Here is a 22,874-nt window from a genome sequence, read left to right as displayed (position 1 = left end):
ACTCAATAAATGTTGAGTGAATGATGGGTGATACCACTTCTGGAATAAGTTGGATTTGTTTATAAACTTGAAAATGGAAACTAGAAAAAAATGGCGCAAGGATAATAGCCATGAGAGAGAAGAGATAGCATGTTACATCACTGAGCACAGAGAATATAATTCAGTGTCCTAGAGCTTGGCTGCCAGCCCAAAGGTTGGCAGTTCAAATCCACCAGCTGCAGCTTGGAAACACTATGAGGGCAGTTCTCCTCTGTTCTGTAGGGTTACTATGAGTCTGAATCCACTAGACGGCAAGGGGTTGGGTTTGTCAAAGAGTCCTTGGGCGCGCTCAACACAGGGAGGGTCCCACTGCCCAACTTTGCTCTCAAATCCTCCTCCCACCTCCTGGCTCTGAGTTTGCTGGTCTCTGTCCTCCCTTGACGTTCTCCACACATCTCCCCTTTCTGGGGCTGCTTCTATCTGCCGTAGTTTCCCTTCACCTCCACCACCCAGGCTGCGTCCACAGGGCCTGACTTTATAGTCACACAGGTCCACTGAGTCATGTCACGCAGCGAAGAAGACAGTTCCCTCCAGGGAGAACTGCTTCCCCTCTCCCCTGTACCTTGAACCCTGCCCCATAGTAGAAACATAAAGAGTGAGACATGGCTTCCTATGAGTCTTATCTGGTGGTAGAGAAAAGCGTGTAGACACATAATTACGGTGTAATTAGAAATATTTTATAAGAGCAGTTATGCACAAAACAGATGAGGGAGGAACTCCTTACCTGGAGGATTTAGAGAAGTAAGTCTTCCAGAACGAGGGAAACTTTAAACTGCTACGGAATGAGCAGACTAAGCCAAGCAGAGGAAGGGGTAGTGAGACGTGTATTTCAGGCCAAGAAGGACTGTGTGGAAAAGCACAAGAATGTGAAGGACAGCAAGGGTCTCAGGGAAAGCATAGGCATCTCCATGGGACCAGTGGCCTCTGAGGCTGGGAAAATGGTGGGACCAGACCACAAAGATCCCCCTGAAGCCCAAAGGGAATGAACCAGTACTTCCAATCAAGGAAGTGACATAATCCAGTTTGGGGAATTTATTTAGAGATGATAATCCTAACTCCTTACTATAAATGCTGTTTTCTAATTTCATAACTACCACAAGGTTAGTATCATAGTTTTCCAGATAAATCTTAGTTTCTGTTTAATGCATGATGTGCTAAGGTGATTCTCAAAGTGTGGTCTGAGGAACCCTGCATCAGAATCTCCTAGGATGCCCACTCCAGACCTGCTCTCTGGTGATGTTGTTGTTGTTGGGTGGCGTTGAGTTGATTCCAACTCACAGTGACCCTGTAGCACAGAGTAGAACTGCCCTGTAGGGTTTCCTTGGCTAAAATCTTTACAGGAGCAGATCTCAAGGTCTTTTCTCCCACAGAGTGGCTGATGGGTTCAAACCACCAACCTTTTGGTTAGCAGCTGAGCGCTTAACCACTGCACCACCAAATACGGCTACTGACATCTCCAAGTGCGTTATGTACACTAAAATTTGAGAACCACTCTCCTACGTTTCCACCACCCGTTTGTCAGTTTGTCCTGCTGTGGTGGCTTGTGTGTTGCTATGAAGCTGGAAGCTATGCCACCAGTATTTCAAATACCAACAAGGTTTTCTATGGTGGTTAGGTTTCAGAGTAGGAAGAAAGGTCTGGCGATCTACCTCTGAAAATTAACCAATGAAAACCCTATGGATGACAACAGCAGATTGTCCAATATAGTACTGGGTGATGAGCCCCATAGGTGGGAAACCAAAAAACTTAACCTGTTGCCGTCGAGTTGATTCTGACTCATAGCGACCCTACAGGACAGAGTAGAACTGCCCCGTGGAGTTCCCAAGGAGCACCTGGTGGATTTGAACTGCCAGCCTTTAGGTTAGCAGCCATAGCACTTAACCACTTCATCACCAGGGTTTCTAGTACTCAAAATACATAGTGCCCGCAACAATGGACTCAAGCCTACCAGCGATGGTGAAGATGGCGCAGGATGGGACAGTGTTTTGTTCTGTTGTACATGGGGTCACCATGAATCAGAGCCCGCTGGACAGCAACTGACAACCACAGTTCCAGTCAGGCCAGGGCACCGCAGCACAGCCTCCCTGATTTTAAGTTTGCAGAATCTCCCCAAAATGCTGTCGGCACCTCTGCTCAAGGGAAAATTAGACGTACAGGGCTCCAAATAAAATCTGGATCCATCTTGGAATCAGTACCACGAGGAACTCTAAGGCTTCCTTGCCATCTTAATAGTGTATGGTTATTACAAATGGAGAGTATAGGTCTCCCACCATTAGAGGCATCAGGAAGTGGTAGCTCCGGGTGACTTCTGGGATTTACCCCTGTCTGCAGAGGACAGTTGTCAGCGTTAAGGTTGATCAAATTTCTGAATCATTTTTCTTTAAAAATTTCCGGTGGTTATTCTTACTCTTTTGTTTTCACTCCTAGGAGGTCTAAACGAAGCTGGTAATTTTCCAAATTGGAGAAAACATCACTTAAGACAAACTGTTAACATAGTTGATTAAACACCTTTATATGTCCTCTCCTTGTGAAAATCAGAATAAATCTGACGGGAAAAGAATTAAAAAGTATCAACACACAATGGGAAGGAAAATATGTGAGGAGACAGGAGCAAAGTCAAAGTGTCAATAAGCTTTTGTTTCTGGAGTAAATCTTACTTACATAAATTAAGAGCCTGTTTTTTTCTGCTTGTTATTCATAAAAATGTTGATATTCAGTCAGTGTCCGTGTTTTCAGATAATGTGGTTTCAGAGTCTTCTCTAGAATCCAGAGAAGGTTTCCGTTTGGAAAAGTGACTGCCTTGTGGGCCACCCTCTGCTTCCTACATTCCTTTTTGTATGCTTTTAGGTTCATAGATATAAAATGGATTTTTTCCTTGAAATGCCTGACATTTCTATGAGATGGTGCACAAGGCAGAGAGCACTGAGTCTAGTTCCCATACATAGTGTCTTAGTCTTCTAGTGCTGCTCTAACAGAAATACCACAAGTGGATGGTTTTAACAGAGAGTTTATTCTCTCACAGTCCAGTAGGCTAAAAGTCCAAATTCAGGGCGTCAGCTACAAGGGAAAGCTTTCTCTCTGTCAGCTCTGGAGGAAGGTCCGTGTCTTCAATCTTCCCTTGGTCTGGGAGCTTCTCTGCACAGGAACCTCAGGTCCAAAGGACATGCTCTGCTCCCGGCACTGCTTTTTTGGTGGTATGAGGTTCCTATGTGTCTCTGCTTACTTCTCTCTTTTATATCTCAAAAGAGATTGGCTTAAGACACTATCAAATCTTGGAGACCTCATCAGTATAACTGCCGCTAATCCATCTTAGTATATCATAGTGATAGAGTTTACACACATGAGGAAATCACATCAGATTACAAAATGGTACACAATCATACAATACTGGGAATCATGACCCAGCCAAGTTGACAGATATTTTTGGGGGACACACAGTTCAGTCCATGACACATAGTAAACCAAAAACCAAGCCTACTGCCGTGGAGTCCATGCTGACTCATAGTGACCCTATAGGACAGAGTAGAACTGCCCCATAGGGTTTCCAAGACTATACATTTTTAGGGAAGCAGGCTGCCATGTCTTTCTCCCCTGGAGAAGCTGGTGGGTTCCAACTGCTGACCTTTCAGTTAGCAACCTAGTTCTTTAACCACTGAGCCGCCAGGGCTCCTTCCCTTACAGAGTCAGTGCTCAAAATCTGTTAACCACTGATATTATTATACTACTGATCAAAATTTGTTTCCTCTTGTTGTGAGGTGCCACCTGGTTGGCTCCAACTCATAGAGAACCTATGTACAACAGAACAAAACGTTGTCCAGTCTCTCACCATCCCATTCTTTCAGCCCATTGTTGCAGCCCCTGTGTCAACCCATCTCATTGAAGGTCTCCTTTTTTTTTCTGCTGACCTCCTACTTTACCAAACATGATGTCTTTCTCCAGTGGTTGGTCCCTCCTGATGACATGTCCAAAGTAAGCAAGGAAAAATTCTCCCCATCCTTGTTCTAAGGAGCATCTGACTGAACCTCTTCCAAGACAGATTTGTTTGTTCTTCTCTCAGTCCATAGTATAGTCAGTATTCTTCACTAACACCACAATTCGAATATGTCAGTTCTTCTTCAGTCTTCCTTTTTCATTGTCCAGCTTTCGCATGCATATGAGGCAATGTCATATGATATTTTCAGTCATTTCCTCTCCCAGCATCCTTATCCACGTAAGTCTGTTCAACATACACGGATGGTGTTATGGACTGAGTTGTTTCCCCTGAAATCAATGCTGAAGTCCTAACCCCTGGTACCTGTGAATGTGACCATATATGGAAATAGGGTTTTTGAAGAAGTTATCAGGAAGTTAAGATGAGGCCATACTGGACCCATATTGAGTGCCAATCCAATCTGAGTGGTGCCCTATAAAGGAAGAGAAGAGACACAGAGACATTCAGAAGACAGCCATGTGACAATGGAGTTATGCTACAGGTGAAAGCCACCAGAAGTCGGGACAGACAAGGAAGGCTCTTCCCCTAGAGCCTTCAGAGAGAGTATGGGCCTGCCAATATCCTGAACTCAGACATCTAGCCTCCAGAACCCTGAGACAATAAAAAAATTTCTGTTTTTTAAAGCCACCCACTTTGGGTGCTTTGTTACAGCGACCCTAGGAAGTTTATACGGATGATGAAGGCTTCTTGGTCCTCCTGGACTCAAAAGCTTTTAGGGAAAGGGGGAAAAAAAAAGAAGAACCTGGAGTTAAGGATTATAGGTGTAAATACCACTCACTACGTTTCCTGAGATGGGCAAAACCTTCTTACCACAATGTTTATTCCCAAATGTACCAAAGACCTCTGGTTGCCACCTCCCGTGTCAGAGCTGGGAATCTACGCTTGCTGCCATCCAGAAAATCAGAAATGGGTGGCTGGCTTAGATGTCTAGACTAGGGGTGTCTCCCTGGGCAGGAGTTGAAAGATTGGACGTGGCAGTTACGGGGAGATTTCTGTGATATCTGAGGGTGGTGACAGCAGCCTCTGGGTGGGGCAGGAGGGGCCCTGCAGAGACCAGCTGGTGGGCATCATTCTCCTTGATTAGAGGGAAGGCTGCCAAGGCTCAGGGTCAGTTGCTTAAGGCAGAGATGGGGTGGAGGCAGCAGTGTCAGGGCTTGGTCAGCTCTTCTTTTCATATGCAGAAACATTTGCCTCGGGCTATTGGCTGAGCAGAGGGGCTGGCAGGCTCAAAAATCATAATGCAAAATCAACAGACCTGCTCAGCAGAGTGTTAACCAGCTTTGAACGATGCCAACTTCCCCTTGTACTAAACCAGGCTGGGCTGGTGTGGGAGAGCAGAGATTGGCAAGGGGCAGGGAAGGCCTCTTCTGTTTAAGAGAATGCATGGACACTGGGCAGGTGGTGTTTTGAGAGCAGAAATAAGTCAGATCCAAGAGGATTTGGAAATTATTTCCTGGCCCACTCATGAACAATAAAAATGTACGTGCACGATTTGGTCCACTATTATTTTTAAGAGTAAAAAGAATTTATAATTGCCTGCCAGTGATAGGGGGAATATAAAGAATTGTGAGACATAGTTCCTACTTGCAGTTGAGTGAACATAAGAAGCCATCAACTTATGAGCATTTAAATAGCAATATTGGGTAATAAATTAGTAGCAACCCATATTGTTGATATCCCACCAATGCTGTGTTCTACAGTCTTTACCTGTGTTAACCCATTTGACCCCATTTTACAGATATGGAAACTGACACAGGGAGTGATTACCCAAAGTCACACAGGTAGTAAACGACAGAGCTGGATTTTGACCCAGGAAGTCTGGCTCTGGAACCCATGCCCTTAATTGCTGTGCCAAACTGCCCTGGAACGGAAGGCAACGTGTTGGTGATTCAGGGGCACTACCCTTGGAACAACAATCAACATCCATGGAAGCAGCAGTCAAGAATTCAAACAGCATATTGCATTGGGCAAATCTGCTGCAGAAGAGCTCTTTAAAGTTTTAAAAACCAAAGATGCCATTTTGATGACTAAGGTGCACCTGGCCCAAGCCATGGGCTTTTCAATCCCTTCATATGTTTGTGAAAGTTGGGCAGTGAAAAAGGAAGACGGAAGAATTGATGCATTTGAACTGCAGTGCTAGTGAAGAATATTGAATATACCATGGACTGTGAGAAGAATGAATACATCAGTCATGGAAGAAATACAACTAGAATGCTCCGTAGAAGCAAGGATGGCAAGACTTCATCCTGCTTTCTCGAACACCTCATCAAGAAAGATCAATCTCTAGAAAAGGACATCATGTTTGGTAAAGTAGAGGGTCAGCAAAAATGAGGGAAAGTCTCAGTGAGATGGACTGACACCATAGCCACAACAATGGGCTCAGACATCTCAGAGAGCATGGAGATGGCACAGGGCCAGGCAACATTTCGTTCTGTTATGAATAATTTCACCATGAGTGAGAGTCAGCTCGACAGCAGCTAGCAATGACAGCTAACAGGAGTGGAGACAGAGAGAGGACTACCAAGAGCTAGCTGATCAGCATTCCCAGAAGTACTTGTTGCCTTTGTATAATACACAACCAGACCTCATTCATGGATTCCATATTTGTGAATTTGCCTACTCACTAAAATTTATTTTTAACCCCAAAAGCAATATTCACTGCACTTTGGCAGTCATTTGTGAACATGCGCAGAGAGGCAAAAAATTTAAGTCACCCAATGGGCATGTTCCCAACTAAAGGTTAAACAAGGTAACGCTCTGTCTTCTTGTTTCAGCTCTCATACTGTAAGTAAGTGTCCTTTTTGCAGTCTATTTAGTGCACATTTTCACGCTTCTTGTTGGTGATTTCTTTGTTGAAAATGGCCAAGTGTAGTGCTGAAGTACTGTCTAGTGTTCATATGCACAAGAAGGTTGTGTTGTGCCTTCCAGAGAAAGTCTGTGTTAGATAAGCTTTGTCCAGGCACGAGTTACGGTGCTGTTGGCCGCGAGTTCAATGTCAGTGAACCAACAAGATACATTAAATAAGGTGTCTTCAAACAGAAACACACATAAAACAAGGATATGTATTGACTGGTTGATGACAATGTTGTGACTAGAGGCTCCCAGGAACCTAACCCTGTGTTTCCCCTGGGAGCAGTGGGTCAGTATTTGCTAATTCAGCGTTCACTGTGACTGATCAGAATGTAACTACTGTGAATAATGAGAACAGACTCTATTTGGTTTGGTCCCTTTTATTTATAAATATCAAGTACCATTGGACAAATAAAACAAATGGTGCGTGTCGATGCTTTTTTGCAAATAATACAGTAAAACCAGTGAAAGCTGAAACTGGTGTGAGGCGGAAACCTGTTAGAGAAGGTTTTCCACTAAAACGAGTGATGGAAAAGTGTAAGACTGCACCCTGTCAAAGGCGGAAAACTGGAGGCAGTCCTGTCGGGTTCCAGCTCTCACAGGTTTCACTGTATTTGGTGTATCAACTAATATACTCAGTATACCAAAGGAGTACAGTTAACAAATACTAGCTGATTCATTTGTAGTTAAAAAAAAATAATTTTCAATCTCTTACCATTGCTCTTAGGATCAGGGAAGTTTCTGGACACTGGACAAAGACTTTCGGAAGAAGAGTCTGGGAGTAAGGTGGCTTTGTTTTTGTGTTGTTAGGTGCCCTCCAGTCAGTTCCGACTCACAGCGACCCTCTGTACAACCGAAGGGAACACTGCCCAGTCCTGCGCCATCCTCACAATCGTTGTTATGCTTGAGCCCATTGTTACAGCCACTGTGTCAGTCCATCTCATTGAAGGTCTTCCTCTTTTTCCCTGATCCTCTATTTTACCAAGCATGATGTCCTTCTCCAGGGACTGATCCCTCCTGATAGCCTGTCCAAAGTATGTGAGACGAAGTCTTGCCATCCTCGCTTTTAAGGAGCATTCTGGCTGTATTTCTTCCTAGACAGATTTGTTCATTCTTTTGGCAGTCCATGGCATATTCAAAATTCTTTGACAACACCGTAATTCATAATTCAAAGGAATCAATTCTTCTTCGGTCTTCCTTATTCATTGTTCAGCTTTCGCATGCATATGAGGCAATTGAAAACACCATGGCTTGGGTCAGGCACACCTTAGTCCTTAAAGTGACATCTTTGCTTTTTGACACTTTAAAGAGGTCTTTTGCAGCCAGTTTGCCCAATGCAAGGTGGCCAGTTTGGACTAACAGAAGAAACAATCAGAATAGCATGGATGTTATTTGACAGGGGATCTTAAACAGAAAGGGAGTGAAAGGTGGCCCCGTTTACCGAGTCCCTACTGAGTGCAGGTACTCTACAGGCTTCCTACTGACAGTGTCTCAGATCCCTCTCAGAATAACACTGCACAGTAAAAACACAAAAACAGAAATCACTGCACAGTAGACGGTAGATGTTAATCTCTTCTTTGTATAGATGAGGTCAACCACCCTTCTGTCAGTTTGTTGTACTGTGGTGGGTTGCATGTTGCTGTGATACTGGAAGCTATGCCACCAGTATTTCAAATACCAGTAGGATAACCCATAGTGGAGAGGTTTCAAAGGAGCTTCCAGACGAATACAGACTAGGAAGAAAGGCCTGGAAATCTGCTTCCAAAAATTAGCCAATGAAAATCTTATGGATCACAACAGAAGACTGTCCAACTCTCTTGCTTTGGACACATCATCAGGAGGGATCCATCACTAATGGAGGGCACCATGTTTGGTGAAGTAGAGGGCCAGCGAGGGCAAGGGTAACCTTTAGTAAGATGGATTAGCACAATAGCTGCAATGATAGACTCAATATGCCAGCAATTGTAAGGATGATCCAGGACTGGACAATGTTTTGCTGTATTGTACGTAAGATCTCCATGAGTCGTAGTCGACTTGACGGCATCTGACAACAGCAACAACAGATGAGATCGCTGAGTCTTGGGGGTTTAATTAATTCGCCCAAAGCTCCTGCTAGTAGTTGACAAAGCTGGGAATAGATCCTACATTGATCTGCCTGAGATCCGTGATTTCATGATTTCTCTACCACATTACTCTAACCTTTTTGAGATTCTCTACTATCAAAGTTTATTTTACCTTCTAAGTGAGGCCATAAAAAAATTAATGTGACCATTAAAAAAAATGATTCTCATCAGTTAAGCTGTTTAATATTCAAAAGTGCTAAAACATCATGTAATCTTGGATCACTTCCTGATGTGTTAATGGTTAGCAGGGGTAGAAAGGCCATAAAATCATTAAGAGGTTTCTGCTCCTGACAAATGATTTCTTACTCCATTAAGATATAAGGAAGCTAAGTGGTACTTTATTGTTGGAAAGGAACAGGCATAAAAATTTTTCTTAAGAAATATCCTTCACTTCTGCTTTCTTAATAGGCAATAGCATTTTCCCATACTGGTTTTTTAATGATTTAGCCCTTGAATTATGGTGTTGGTGAAGAATAGTGAATATTCGATGGACTGCCAGAAGAACAAACAAATCTACTTGTACTTGGAAGAAGTACAGCCAGAATGCTCCTTAGAAGCCAGGATGGTGAGACTTCATCTCATGTACTTTGGACATGTCATCAGGAGGGACCAGACCCTGGAGAAGGACCTCATGCTTGGTAAAATAGAGAGTCAGTAAAAAAGAGGAAGACCCTCAATGAAGTGGATTGACACAGTGGCTGCAACAATGGGCTCAAACATAGCAATGATTGTGAGGATGGCACAGCACTGGGCAGTGTTTTATTCTGTTGTACATGGGGTGGCTCTGAATAGGAACTGACTGGACGGCACCTAACAACAACAACAGCATTTGAATAGAAATTTAATGGGCTATATTCCATTAATGTTATCATGATGTTTCAAAAATGGGTCCAAAAGAGTAGATCAGAATCAATAAAAATGAGAATAAAGCCACTGTACTTTTCTGTCAACTAATCTGTTTGAATTGTAGAATTATGGAAACGTATTTGCAGTGGGCTCAAGCATAACAACGATTGTGAGGATGGCGCAGGACCAGGCAGTGTTTCGTCCTGTTCTACATGGGGTCGCTATGAGTCAGAGCCAACTCTGTGGCACCTAACAACAACAGCATTTGCAAACTAAAGAATTTATTTCAGGAAAAGCAACATAATTAAGAGAAATGAATATCTTGAGTCTTGATCCACTGTCATCACCACGCAGAAACACTGAAGTGCCGTATTTCACACAGCCCTACGCGGGGCTCTCCGCAGAGGGTCACATAGGCAGTGCTCGTGTCTAGGACCACAGCTGAACGACTGCCAGAGGACTGCCCTGCCTGTGCTTTCGAGTTCACGCAGTCAGGTGGAGTATCCACATGTCAGCAAAATTGTCACATACTCTGAAGCCCCAGTCACCCCGATTATGCAGATGCTTAGGCTAGCCACGCCTGGCCAATATAACTGAAAATTAAAGCTGGAAAAATTTTGGGGTGGCTCTGCTAACCCATGTGCATTTATTTCCTAGGGTTGTTGTAATAAACAACTTTAAAACAGTGGACATTTATCCTCTTAGAGTTCTGGAGGCTAAAAGTCTGAATTCAGGGTGTTAGCAGTACGCATGGGTTATTTCCGTTTGTTGTTTTAAGAAAGAACATTTAGGGAGTAACATAGTGAATTAGGTTGTTTTCTTTAAAGACATATAATGGGTGTTGATCATCTTTTCTCAGTTTTGAACATTATTTTAGAAAAATAAAACCTTAGAGTCACCTATAGAAGATATCACCAATTGTTGTTGTTGTTAGGTGCCATTGAATCAGTTCTGACTCGCAGCGCCCCTGTGTGCAACAGACCAAAACACTGCCCAGTCCTGCGCCATCCTCACAATCGTTGCTATAGTTGAGCCATTGTTGCAGCCACTGTGTCAGTCCATCTCGTTGAGAGTCTTCCTCTTTTTCGCTGACCCTCTGCTTTACCAAGCATGATGTCCTTCTCCAGGGACTGGTCCCTCCTGAAAACATGTCCAAAGAACAATGAGATGAAATCTGGACATCCTCACTTCCAAGGGGCACTCTGGCTGCACTTCTTCCAAGACAGACTTATTTGTTTTTCTGGCAGTCCATGGAATGTTCAGTATTCTTTGTCAACACCCTAATTCAGAGGCATCCGTTCTTCCTTGGTCTTCCTGATTCACTGTTCAGCTTTCACATGCATATGAAGCGATTGAAAATATCATGGCCTGTCATCAATTGTTGTACACTTATTCATGCATGTACATGATGTTGAACCTAAGAAATATCAGACCACTTTCTGCCTACAACTTTGGCAACGTCATGTGGCGCAACTATATTTTATCTTGAGAAAAAGGCGAGCGAAAAGATTGTCTTTCCCACAGATAAGTTCCTGAAAATTCCTAAGTACAGCAAAATAATGTACACTCGTCTGATAGTTCTCCTATATGCAACTCCTTCTCACTTTTCTAGTCTATTAATGTATTGCTACAGTATCACCTGGGCCTAGCGAATAGCGTTCAATGCCCAAGGAACACTTTTGCTTTGGCCTTGTCATTCGGGGTTTATTAAGCTGTTTGTAAACAAAACCCTTTCTCTTTTCCTCTTTCTAGGGTTGTGTCTGTAAAGACAAAGGCCAGTGTTTCTGCGATGGGACCAAAGGGGAGAAGGTAAAAACAAAATCTTCCTACTGTTTCTTTTCACTATAGAGCTCATCAAACAATACACACTCTGCTTTCATCAGTAGCGGAAAGATAGGAAGTATATTGTTCCATTCCCATGTTCCAATTTTAAATAATTGTTTATAAACATTGGACTCTCCAGGTAGGGCAAATGGTTAATGTGCTCGGCTCTGCTAATGAAAAGTTTGAGGTTCAAGTCCACCCAGAGGTGCCTCAGAAGAAAGGCCTGGCGATCTACTTCCGAAAAATCAGCCATTGAAAATCCTATGGAACACAGTTCTACTCTGACACACATGGGGCCACCATGAGTTGGAAATCGACTCAGTAGCAACTGGTAATTGCATATAAACCCTAACCTTAAAAAAAAAAATTCTTCCTAGGAAGCTTCAGATAACTTGTTTAAATAATGGCAATTAAATTATAATTCTTTTGGTCTATAAACAATAAGTAGCAAGTTAGGGAAAAAAGAGGGTTTATGAGCATGCTTCCATATGTATACACTATTTACAATGTTGCTAAACACGGAGAACAACTGAAAACAACTTGATTGGCTCACTTGAGTGTAAAATAAACATCGAAACCCACAGAGCTTCAGTTGCGCAGCACTGGTACAAGATCTCCACCTGGTGGAGGAATCCTGCAGCAGCATTCTAACTGAGGCAACAATTCAGCAGAAGGAAGTAGAAGTAGCTCCATAGCAGAAAAAAAGGAATGCCGTGAAATCTCATTAATTCGCTCCATTAACTTGCAGTTTATGATAATTAAGACAGAGGCAGAACTCAAGTTTTTTCTTTGTTTACAAAACCCTTTCCTCAGAGACACTAATTAATTGCTCAACCATATTGAAGGGACTCTACTAAAAATATTTTTCCAAGAACACATTTTAAGCTCTTTAAATAAAATGATTTACATATAGTTTGTGCTAATAAAAAAATAATTATTACACTTATTTTTAAAGATTACGTCGTTCATGTGTAATTCGATTTAGGTTTTTGCCTGGAGCTATGAAATTAGTGTATATTCAGGTCCAGGTTGGAATGCTCTTTGTCTGTGACTCAGGCTTGCCTTCAAAAAGCGTTATTGAGTTCCTCCTATTTGCAAGAGGCCGTGCTAGGATGTGTGAAAATAACTGAGTGATGAGAGGAGTATAGTACATTCTTTTCTTTTTTTATTGTACTCATCCTTTTGCACACAAGTGTGCGTGCACACAATGTAGAATGGCTGACTTGATTTTTTTTTCCTACTATTATTATTTAATTTGCCAGTTGTGTAACTAAATTGACTGAATCGACTAGTGGTCTTTAGGCAATCGCTGGATCCATGTCCACCGTGGGAAGATTATTCCTTGGTCGACCCATGTCACACATTTGGGCCTATTACCTTCATTCACTGGAGTTTTCCCATATCATCTGATTCCTTCTTAAAAAGGAAAAAATTGTCCTTACACTCTTGATTATGCCTCTCTTGATATCTCTACTGCATCTCCTACAGAAATAGCAGATTGAATTACTAATTCCTCTGTCATCAAGAAATGACTAAACCTCAAAACCTACACGTTCTTTTCGAGCTATGTCATAATTATGCCCACTGCCAAAACACATTCTTGTACCTTATCTTTGACCTACCCACCCACCCAGCCCACCAACACTCACCCTCCACTAACCTTGATCTTTCTAACTGGGATCTTCCCCCAGTTCTTGACTCCCTCTTCCTTCGTCTCTGCTCGGGGAAGCTTTTCCATTTGGGAAAAAGGAAAGTTACTAAATCAACAATAGGCAAATGCTGGCGGTAACTTTCCAGTTACCTAGAACACTCACTGCTGAGCGCTAATTTATATCTTTCATTCCAAGAAAAACAGGCAGAATGTCATCAAGTCACAGAGGAGAGAACTATGGCAATGGTTGCGTTTGTTGTTGGATTGTTGCTGTACTTGTGTTGCCTTGTTTTGGTTTCAACAGGGCGAAAGAGGCTTTGCTGGACCCCCCGGTTCTCCTGGCCAGAAAGGATTCCCAGGTCCTGAAGGCTTGCCTGGACCACAGGGACCCAAGGTATGTCATCCTGTAACCTGAAATATCCCCAGTCACCTAACCCTTCTTTATGCCTAGCCCTGTCCCTGGATGGCACAAATGGTTTGTGCTTGACTACTAACCTAAAGGTTGGTGGTTCGAACCCACAGAGTGGCACCACAGAAGAAAGGCCTGGCAATCTGCTTCCTTAGATATTACAGCCAAGAAAACCCTATGGGGTTCAGTTATGCCATGTAACACATAGGATTGCCATGAGTCAGAACCAACTCAGCAGCAGTGGGTTTGGTTTTTTGCTCTGGGCTTCTGATTTATGGAGAAAACTCCACATTCTAGTTAACCAGTGGAGGCCATGACAAATTCTTGGTCTCAGATCTTAGCCAAGCCCTCAGAATTGCATCCTATTTCAAGACTCTTCCCAGCCATCACCACTGTCTTCAAGTCCCCTACTCAGCTTCTTCCCTCTCCCCGAGCTACACAGTTTCTGTATCTACCCCCACCTTCTTTTCTTCCAGCTGAAAGGATGAGCTCTTCTGTTATCCACTCAAGACCCACCACTGGGATTCCCACAAGGACCTTGAGCCTTGAAGTGCCTCCCCTCTGGGCGCATTCTAACTTTCCTTTTGATGTTGGCTTTCCTCTTTCAGTCCTTAAGCATGGAAATCTTTTCCCACATTAAAGCTTCCTCGAGATCCCCCAGGTCCTGTCACCGAAGGCTTGCAGTCCTCTCCCTGTCTTTCCTTTGTCAAGCTTCTTAATGAAGTGCTAAACACGCTGACTGTAATTCATCTTCTGTTCACTCCTGACCTGTTGCTGTCAAATCAATTCCGACTCATGGTGACCCCATGTGTTATGGAGTAAAACTGCTCTAGAGGGTTTTCTTGGCTGTAATCTTTATAGAAGCAGATTACTAGGCCTTTCTTCCAAGGTGCCGCTGCGTGAGTTTGAACCAACAACCTTTAGGTTAGTAGCTGAGCACATTTCACTCCTCAGTCAGCTATAATTTGCCTCCCTCTCCCCCACCCCTACCCCTCAACAGCAAGCCAAAAAACCAAACATGGTGGTGTCTAGTCGAGTTGATTCCAACTCACAGCAACCCATAGGGTTTCCAAGGCTGTAATCTTTATGGAAGCAGACTGCCATGTCTTTCTCCTGTGGAGCAACTGGTGGGTTCAAACCACCGACCTTTTGGTGAGCAGCTGAGCGCTTAACCATTGCACCACCAGGGCTCCTTCAGCCACACACACTCCTCTGAAAATAGCCCTGTAAAGATCACCAATGATCTCCAAATGGTCAGTGTTAACGGATACTTCTGAGTCCTTATCTGACCTGGACCCCCTTCTGTGTCTCAAACCAAAGGCTACTCTCTTCTCCTTGAAACACTCATCTCTTTGTTTCTAGGATCCTGCTTTCCCTGATCCTCTTCCTGTCTCCCCAGCCTGCCCTTCCTGGGTTCCTCTTTCTCAGTTGGTCCCTAAACACCAGGGCTCCTAAGGTTCTGAGCAGAACCTACTGCCCTCCACACTCACCATACGTTTTTATTTGCGAATGTCTCTGATACAGCAAAGGGCTTTGTTCAGACAAATACCCAAGAGGATTTACTAAATAACTGCATAACCATAGATTTGCTGATTGTTGTTTCCTGTGGGCAATGTGAGCACCATGTAAGCCCGGACTCTCACGCACTCACTCATTCATTCACTCCCCAGACTGCTGGCCTCCAGCAAGCTATGGACTAGCTAAGACTTATGAAAGTTAATTATAATTGATCTCCGCAGACCCTTTTTTTTAAAATTTCATACATAATGTATAATATGTATTAGAATAATGTCTAGAATATTTAACTGGTAATGAAAGCCACATTGATTATGTCTTTTCCTATGTCGGGCACTAGCACGTTTATTCTTCACTGTACCTCATTGAAAGGTCCCCGGGTGGCACAAACAGGTTGCACTCGACTTCTAACCTAAAGGTTGGCAGTTCGAACCCACCCAGCAGCACCACCAAAGAAAGTCCTGGCAGTCTGCTTCTGTAAAGATTACAGCCAAGAAAACTCTACAGAGCACAGTTCTACCCTGTAACACCTGGGGTTGCCATGAGTTGGAATTGACTCAACGGCAATGGGTTGGGTATCTCACTGACTGCTCAGGTAGAGCCCATAAATCAGACTCTGGTAACTCCTAAGTTAGTTCCCAGTTTTGCCTCCATTTTATGGATTGGGACACTGAGGCTAAGAACAGTTGAGTAATTTGTCCTGGTTCTCACAGCTAAATAGGTGGCAAAGCCAGAGTCCAAACCCAGTTTTATATGACTCTAGAATCACACTCCTACAATGAGAGAAACTAAATTCGCATGGACAGCTTATAACTAAAGATGCAAAACTTGATGTTTTCCAGGAATTCTGCCATTTCCATTTCTGTCGTACTCATGTGGGCATTCTCTTTCTCCATGTCTCTTTCCTCTGATTCTGATTCTGGAAAAGTCATTCAGATTCTGGGCAGCATCTGAATATTCCATTGTCTTCCTCCCTGGCTTGACCTTGGTTTTCCTCCATTTTAATGGTAGAGGGAGCCCCTGGGTGGCACAAATGGTTAAGCACCAGGCTACTAACCAAAAGGTTGGTGGTTCGAATCCACTTAGAGGCACCTTGGAAGAAAGACCTGGCAGTCTACTTCTAAAAGGTCCCAGCCATGAAAACCCTACAAATCACAGTCCCACTCTGAAACACATGGGGTCTCCATGAGTCAGAGTTGACTCAACGGCAGCTGGTGTTTGGTTTTTCACTTGTAAAATGAATTTGCCACTTCAATCCAGGATTTAGCGCAGCTTAATGCTAGCTCCTTTTTGTTTGTTCTCTGCCTTCAGCATTCCTTTAGAGATATCAGCAATTAATTTAAAAAAATAGCTGCAAACGCATGTTCTTAGTACTGGCTGTGTAATGCACCAGTATTCCAGAAAAGTAATCCATAGTTATTTGCGTGCCCTGTCGTCAGGAATTGATGTTGTAAAGCATAGCTTACAGATGTAGCCACAAAAGGCAACTTGGTCAAAGGCAGACAATTATAGATCATTAAAACCTGACCGAAAAGATTTTTCAGATTTATGAATTTCCTCCCCTAATTGAAAATACTTTCTGCATGAGGATTTTTACAATGGGGAATTAAAACCCCCAAGTCCCCCTTCTGCTTCCTGCATGAACGATACAGAAAGCATCCGCAGAGAGGGGAACCAGCTGGCGAGCATGGCCCGGCACCCAGGAATTCCATCCGCCACAGTCAGGAAGGGCTGACTTTGGCCTTGACAGTCAAATCTAATCTTAGAAGCCTCTGCAACAGCCCTTTTCTCCAACAATCAAAAATACCAAAACATACTGAAACTCCATGGAATGATAAAAATAACCTTTGGAAAATGAACCTTTCACACCCGCTGGCCTAGTTCAAACGGTCTCCATTTAAGGTTATTCTGCAAGAAACAGGGCCTCAAAACTGTTTTCATTCTGTGCCAGAAGGAAGTTTCTCTCTGGTTCAGGCCGTCCTCACTTGGCTGTTTATTTACTTGTGCATGTCAGCTGCATTTTGTTAATAAAATATTGCTTGTGCAGAGGGATACTGGCTGCTATTCGCGTCTGCCATTGTCATCTTGGCGTTCAGCCTTATCGGACTTCAGCGGCTGGCTGACAAATATGCGGCTCTTTCAGTGTCTTTTCTCATACTTCAGTGCACTGCAGAATCCCCACTGAATCTTGTTAATATGCAGATTCTTAATCAACAGATCTGAGTGTAGGGAGGGGGAGAAGTGGGGGGACCTGAGATTCTGCTTTTCTAACAAGCCCCAAGGTAATGCTCATGTTGCAGATCCTGGGACCCCACTTTGAGTAGCAAAGGCTTGAGTGAATTTTTGTCTGTCCTTTCTGATCAATATTTTAACTCCAGTGAAGCGAGCAAGGAGTTGAACCATTTGTTAACAATGAAATAGTTACATGGGCCAAATAGTTTGGCATGTGGGTATGTCTGGGACACTTAATTAATGGGTTTCCTCGTGCCAAATGACCCTGAGAGGCACAAGTGGTTTGTAATCAGCTACTAACCGAAAGGCTAGTGGTTTGAAATCACCCAGCAGCACAGCAGAAGAAAGGCCTGGTGATTTGCTCCTGTAAAGACTACAGCCAAGAAAACTCTATGGAGCACAGTTCTACTCTGTAACACATGGGGTCGCCTTGAGTTGGAATTAGGTTTTGGGGGGTTTTAAAGTGCTCAGTAATTGTCATAGTGTTTACCTTTTGATTTTTCATTTGGATTCAGGGTTCTCCAGGACTTCAAGGACCCACTGGTCCCAAAGGCATCAGGGTTAGTAGTCCAACTGGTCCATCCTGATTGTTTGATGAAAATTCTTCTTCTTTTAAAAACAATAACTCTGCACTGTAGAAGTTATGCAAATGCCACAAAGGAGTTCATTGTGTGTGATTCCTTATATGAAGTTCAAGAACAGGTGAAACTAATCTACTACGGTGCAAGTCAATATAGTGGCTACCACGTTGTGGGTGGGTATTGATTGACTGGGAAAGGGCATGAGGGAACCTTCTGGGACGACGGACATGTTCTCTGTGTAAATCAGGGCGGTGGAAATACAACGATGCAATATGTAAACTTTCATCAAGACAGCCATCTAAGATTGGAGAACATTACTGTGTGAAAGTTGTACCTTTAAACTTCATCCCTAAAAGCCGAAAACAATCTTAATTTTCTTTTTTAAAAGTTATAAAAATGTGAGATTTATAAAGGCCCGTCAAACTTGTTTTTCAAATAGTTTTTAGCCATTCCCAACTTAGTTGCAATAGGAAGTTGTTGGAATGGTAAATAATTTTATGTTTATACACTGAACATTTAATGAGTGTTTTTCTTGTCCCTTCTCCTCTTTTCTGTGTTTTTAGGGAATAACTGGTTTACCAGGATTTTCAGGTCCTCCAGGACTTCCAGTAAGTCATGGGGAAAATATTATCTGGAAAAACAAAAAGTAATTTAGAATTAATAAAGATATTAAAAGAGTAGCACGAGGAAATGTGTACTGATACACTTCCTACATGGTAAAAATAGCAGAGTAGAATCATGTAATATATTAGAGTGTGGATTTGTATGACTATGAGTCAAATCCCATTTCCTGAAATAAAAGCAGGATAGAATGGAATGGGTAGAGTGGAACAGAATAGAATAGAAATATTCCGTTTAATAGTGTAGAATAAATAATTGCTTCTGTGTACACTTCCATTTTTTCCTTTTCTTCCAGCTTAAAGCTGCATTTTAAAAGACTTCGTTCTATTTAGAACAGCCATTTGTTTTATCTAAAATATCCATATCTCACTTGATAATTCTTTGTTTTAATTGGCCCATTTTGTTTGCTATGATTGTTATTTAAACAACTATTTGAACAAATATTTAAACTTACTACTTAACTATTTAAATAACCACCTCTGTGTAAATGGAGCCCTGGTGACTCAGTGGTTAAGTGCTCTGCTGCTAACCAAAAGGTCAGCAGTTTGAATCCACTAGCTGCTCCTTGGAAACCCTATGGAGCAGTTCTACTCTGTCCTATAGGGTCTCTATGAGTCAGAAGTAACTTGACTGATGGCAACGGGTTTAGTTTTTGTTTTTTTTTTAAATAGCTATTTAAATTAGTCCATTTTTTCTTTCCCCTTGAATTCCTGTTCCTATCTGGTCATGAAAGCTTGTAATTAGGACTTGCTGTGCTTTTCAGGGCATCCCAGGCAATACAGGACCTTATGGACTTCCTGGTTTACCAGGATGCAATGGTTCTAAGGTAGGTACTTTTTGCACAGATGATGATTAATAAATGTTTTGCTGAATAAATACATTAGGATGCGTAGCAATGAAATGCAGATACACTTTCCTTGAACCATCGTTTTAGCCAGTACGAAAGGCATGCATTTTCAGGGGAGAAATAGGATTTTTGAACCAGAAACCTTCCTATTTTCTTTTTCCTTATTCCTTGCTTTCTAGCTGTCTCTTAAGGAAGTTCTTCCATGTTCTCCCACAGAAAGATAATTGGGGGGTCAACAGGTTATTTTCATCTGAAGTTGTGAGTATATGTAAATCAGACATGAAGCCTAGAATGTGAAACTGGTCTTTGAAAAAGAGTGACAGAGCTTTTCAATATTCCCTCACCTCCTTTTGTTTCCTAACTGTGCACTCCTTTTCCCCAGAATAGTAGCCATGAATCAATTAATTATTAAAGTTTCAAGGAAAGAGCAATTAAAAAGTTCTTGGCACAATTAAACTTTTGCCATTTATGACAATTTGAAAAACAGTGGATTCTATTTCTGTTTTCATTTAAGGTAATGGTTTTCTGGCCTTCAGCCTTGTGACCCAGTAGCCATAAAGACTTGGATTTACTTTGTCTAGATTTACCACTGCAAGCTTGGAAGATGAAAACAGAGAAAATATCTGAATAGGCTATTCTGGAACAACTAAGAATGATGAACTTTGTATGTTTTCTAGGGTGCGCAAGGGTTTCCAGGACTTCCAGGGACACCAGGCTATCTGGGGATCCCGGTAGGTTTCCATTTCTAACTCCCCATTAAAGACTCAAAATATAAACAAAAGTACTCTGCTTCAGAATGGTCATGTACACAAATTCATGATGATCTTGGGGACATCGGTGGCAGCTAATAGTAGACATTCAGCTAATAGGTGTAGATTGAATGAATAAATGCTTCATGAGTTTAGGTTTAGACTTTGAGACTTTGTTCTGGTTTTGAAACATCCAACTGGAGACGTGTTATAGACAGTTGGATTTGCCTAGAGGAGAGGCCTGGGTTGGTGGTGGCTCAAGGAGTGAGAGTGAGGAAAAAAGCTGTTTAGAACTTGGACTTAGAGAACTCCAGCATGCAACACGTAGGGCAAGCAGAATGAGCCTGAAAAGGAGGAGTGGACCTATTGGTAGAAGAAAATCAGGAGAATTGTATTATGGAAGCCCAGGAAAGATATATTTCAAGTAGAAGGGACTGGTCTATAGCTGCTTAATACTGTTGAGAAGGCCAAAGATGAGGACTGACATTTTGTCATTGGTTTTAGCAATGTCAAAGTCATTGCTAACCTTAGCAAGGAGTACTTCTGTGATGGACTGGGGGCAGGAGACGGGTTTGGTATACACTGAACCATGAGGGGCAGATAAACAGAAGGGGAAGATTGCAGGTGGGATGAAAGAAACACAGGGCAGTATTGTTGTTGTTGTTAGGTGCCATCGAGTTGCTTCCAGCTCCTAGCGACCCTATGTGCAACAGAATGAGACACTGCCTGGTCCTGCACCATCCCCACAATCACTGTCATGCTTAAGTCCATTGTTGCATCCACTGTGTCAGTCCATCTCATTGAGTGTCTTCCTCTTTTTTGCTGACCCACTACTTTACCAAGCATGATGTCTTTCTCCAGGGACTGGTCCCTCCTGACAAGATGTCGAAAGTATGTGAGATGTAGTCTCGCCATCCTTGTTCCTAAGGAGCATTCTGGTTGTACTTCTTCCAAGACAGATTTGTTCATTCTTCTGGCAGTCTGTGGTATATTCAATACTCTTCTCCAACACCACAGTTCAAAGGCGTCAGTTCTTCTTCCATCTTCTTTATTCATCATCCAGCTTTCACATGCATAGGAGGCGATTGAAAACATCATTACTTCGATCAGGCGCACCTTAGTCTTCAAGGTGACATCTTAGCTTTTCAACACTTTAAAGAGATCTTTTGCAGCATATTTTTCCAATCCAGTGCGTCTTTTGATTTCTTGACTGCTGCTTCCATGGGTGTTGATTGTGGATCCAAGTCAAATGAAATCCTTGACACCTTCAATCTTTTCCCTGTTTATCATGATGTTGCTTACTGGTCCAGTTGTGAAGACTTTTGTTTTCTTTATGTTGAGGTATAATCCATACTGAAGGCTGTGGTCTTTGATCTTCATCAGTAAGTGTTTCATGACCTCTTCACTTTCAGTAAACAAGGTTGTGTCATTTGCATAACACAGGTTGTTAATGAGTCTTCCTCCAATCCTGATGCCCCATTCTTCTTCATATAGTCCAGCTTCTCGGATTATTTGTTTAGCATACAGATTTAATAGGTGTAGTGAAAGGATACAACCCTGATGCACACCTTTCCTGACTTTAAACCACACAGTATCCCCTTGTTCTGTTCGAACGGCTGCCTCTTGATCTATGTACAGGTTCCTCATGAGCACAGTTAAGTGTTCTGGAATTCCCATCCTTCTCAATGTTATCCATAGTTTGTTATGATCCACGTAGTCGAATGCCTTTGCACAGTCAATAAAACACAGGTAAACATCTTTCTGGTATTCTCTCCTTTCAGCCAGGATCCATCTGACATCAGCAATGATATCCCTGGTTCCGCATCCTCTTCTGAATCCTGCCTGAATTTCTGGCAGTTCCCTGTTGATAATACTGCTGCAGCCGCTTTGAATAATCTTCAGCAAAATTTTACTTGCTTGTGATATTAATGATACTGTTCAATAACGACCATGTTCAGTGGGATCACCTTTCTTGGGAATAGGCATAAATATAGATCTCTTCCAGTTGGTTGGCCAGGTAGCTGTCTTCCAAATTTCTTGGCATAGATGAGTAAGTACTTCCAGCGCTGCATCCGTCTGTTGAAACATCTCGATTGGTATTCCGTCAATTCCTGGAGCCTTGTTTTTCTCCAATACCTTCAGTGCAGCCTGGACTTCTTCCGTCAATACTATTGGTTCCTGCTCATATGGCACCCACTGCAAAGGTTGAACATTGACCAATTCTTTTTGGTATAGTGACTCTGTGTATTCATTCCATCTTCTTTTGATGCTTCCTGAGTTGTTTAATATTTTCCCCATAGAATCCTTCAGTATTGCAACTCGAGGCTTGAATTTTTTCTTCAGTTCTTTTAGCTTGAGAAATGGCGAGCGGGTTCTTCCCTTTTGGTTTTCCATCTCCAGGTCTTTGCACATGTCATTGCAATACTTTACTTTGTCTTCTCCAGCCACCCTTTGAAATCTTCTTTTCAACCCTTTTACTTCATCATTTCTTCCTTTTGCTTTAGCTATTCTACGTTCAAGAGCAAGTTTCAGAGTCTCTTCTGACATCCATTTTGGTCTTTTCTTTCTTTCCTGTCTTTTTAATGACCTCTTGCTT

At 42.5% G+C, this 22,874-nt stretch overlaps 1 protein-coding gene across 1 annotated transcript in view; it reads left to right on the top strand.

Annotated features, from left to right (window-relative positions):
- Positions 1 to 22,874, top strand: part of COL4A3 (collagen type IV alpha 3 chain) — a 167,164-nt gene that overhangs the window by 70,227 nt on the left and 74,063 nt on the right. The window contains exons 2-7 of the mRNA XM_004385834.3: positions 11,602 to 11,658; positions 13,629 to 13,718; positions 17,996 to 18,040; positions 18,625 to 18,669; positions 19,446 to 19,508; positions 20,207 to 20,260. Of these exons, the coding sequence (XP_004385891.1) occupies positions 11,602 to 11,658; positions 13,629 to 13,718; positions 17,996 to 18,040; positions 18,625 to 18,669; positions 19,446 to 19,508; positions 20,207 to 20,260 (354 nt within the window). The remainder of the gene's footprint in view (positions 1 to 11,601; positions 11,659 to 13,628; positions 13,719 to 17,995; positions 18,041 to 18,624; positions 18,670 to 19,445; positions 19,509 to 20,206; positions 20,261 to 22,874) is intronic.

The sequence above is a fragment of the Trichechus manatus genome, unplaced genomic scaffold, assembly GCF_000243295.1.
Source record: "Trichechus manatus latirostris isolate Lorelei unplaced genomic scaffold, TriManLat1.0 scaffold00147, whole genome shotgun sequence".
Taxonomy (NCBI): domain Eukaryota; kingdom Metazoa; phylum Chordata; class Mammalia; order Sirenia; family Trichechidae; genus Trichechus; species Trichechus manatus.
This window is presented reverse-complemented; position numbering and strand designations above follow the sequence as displayed.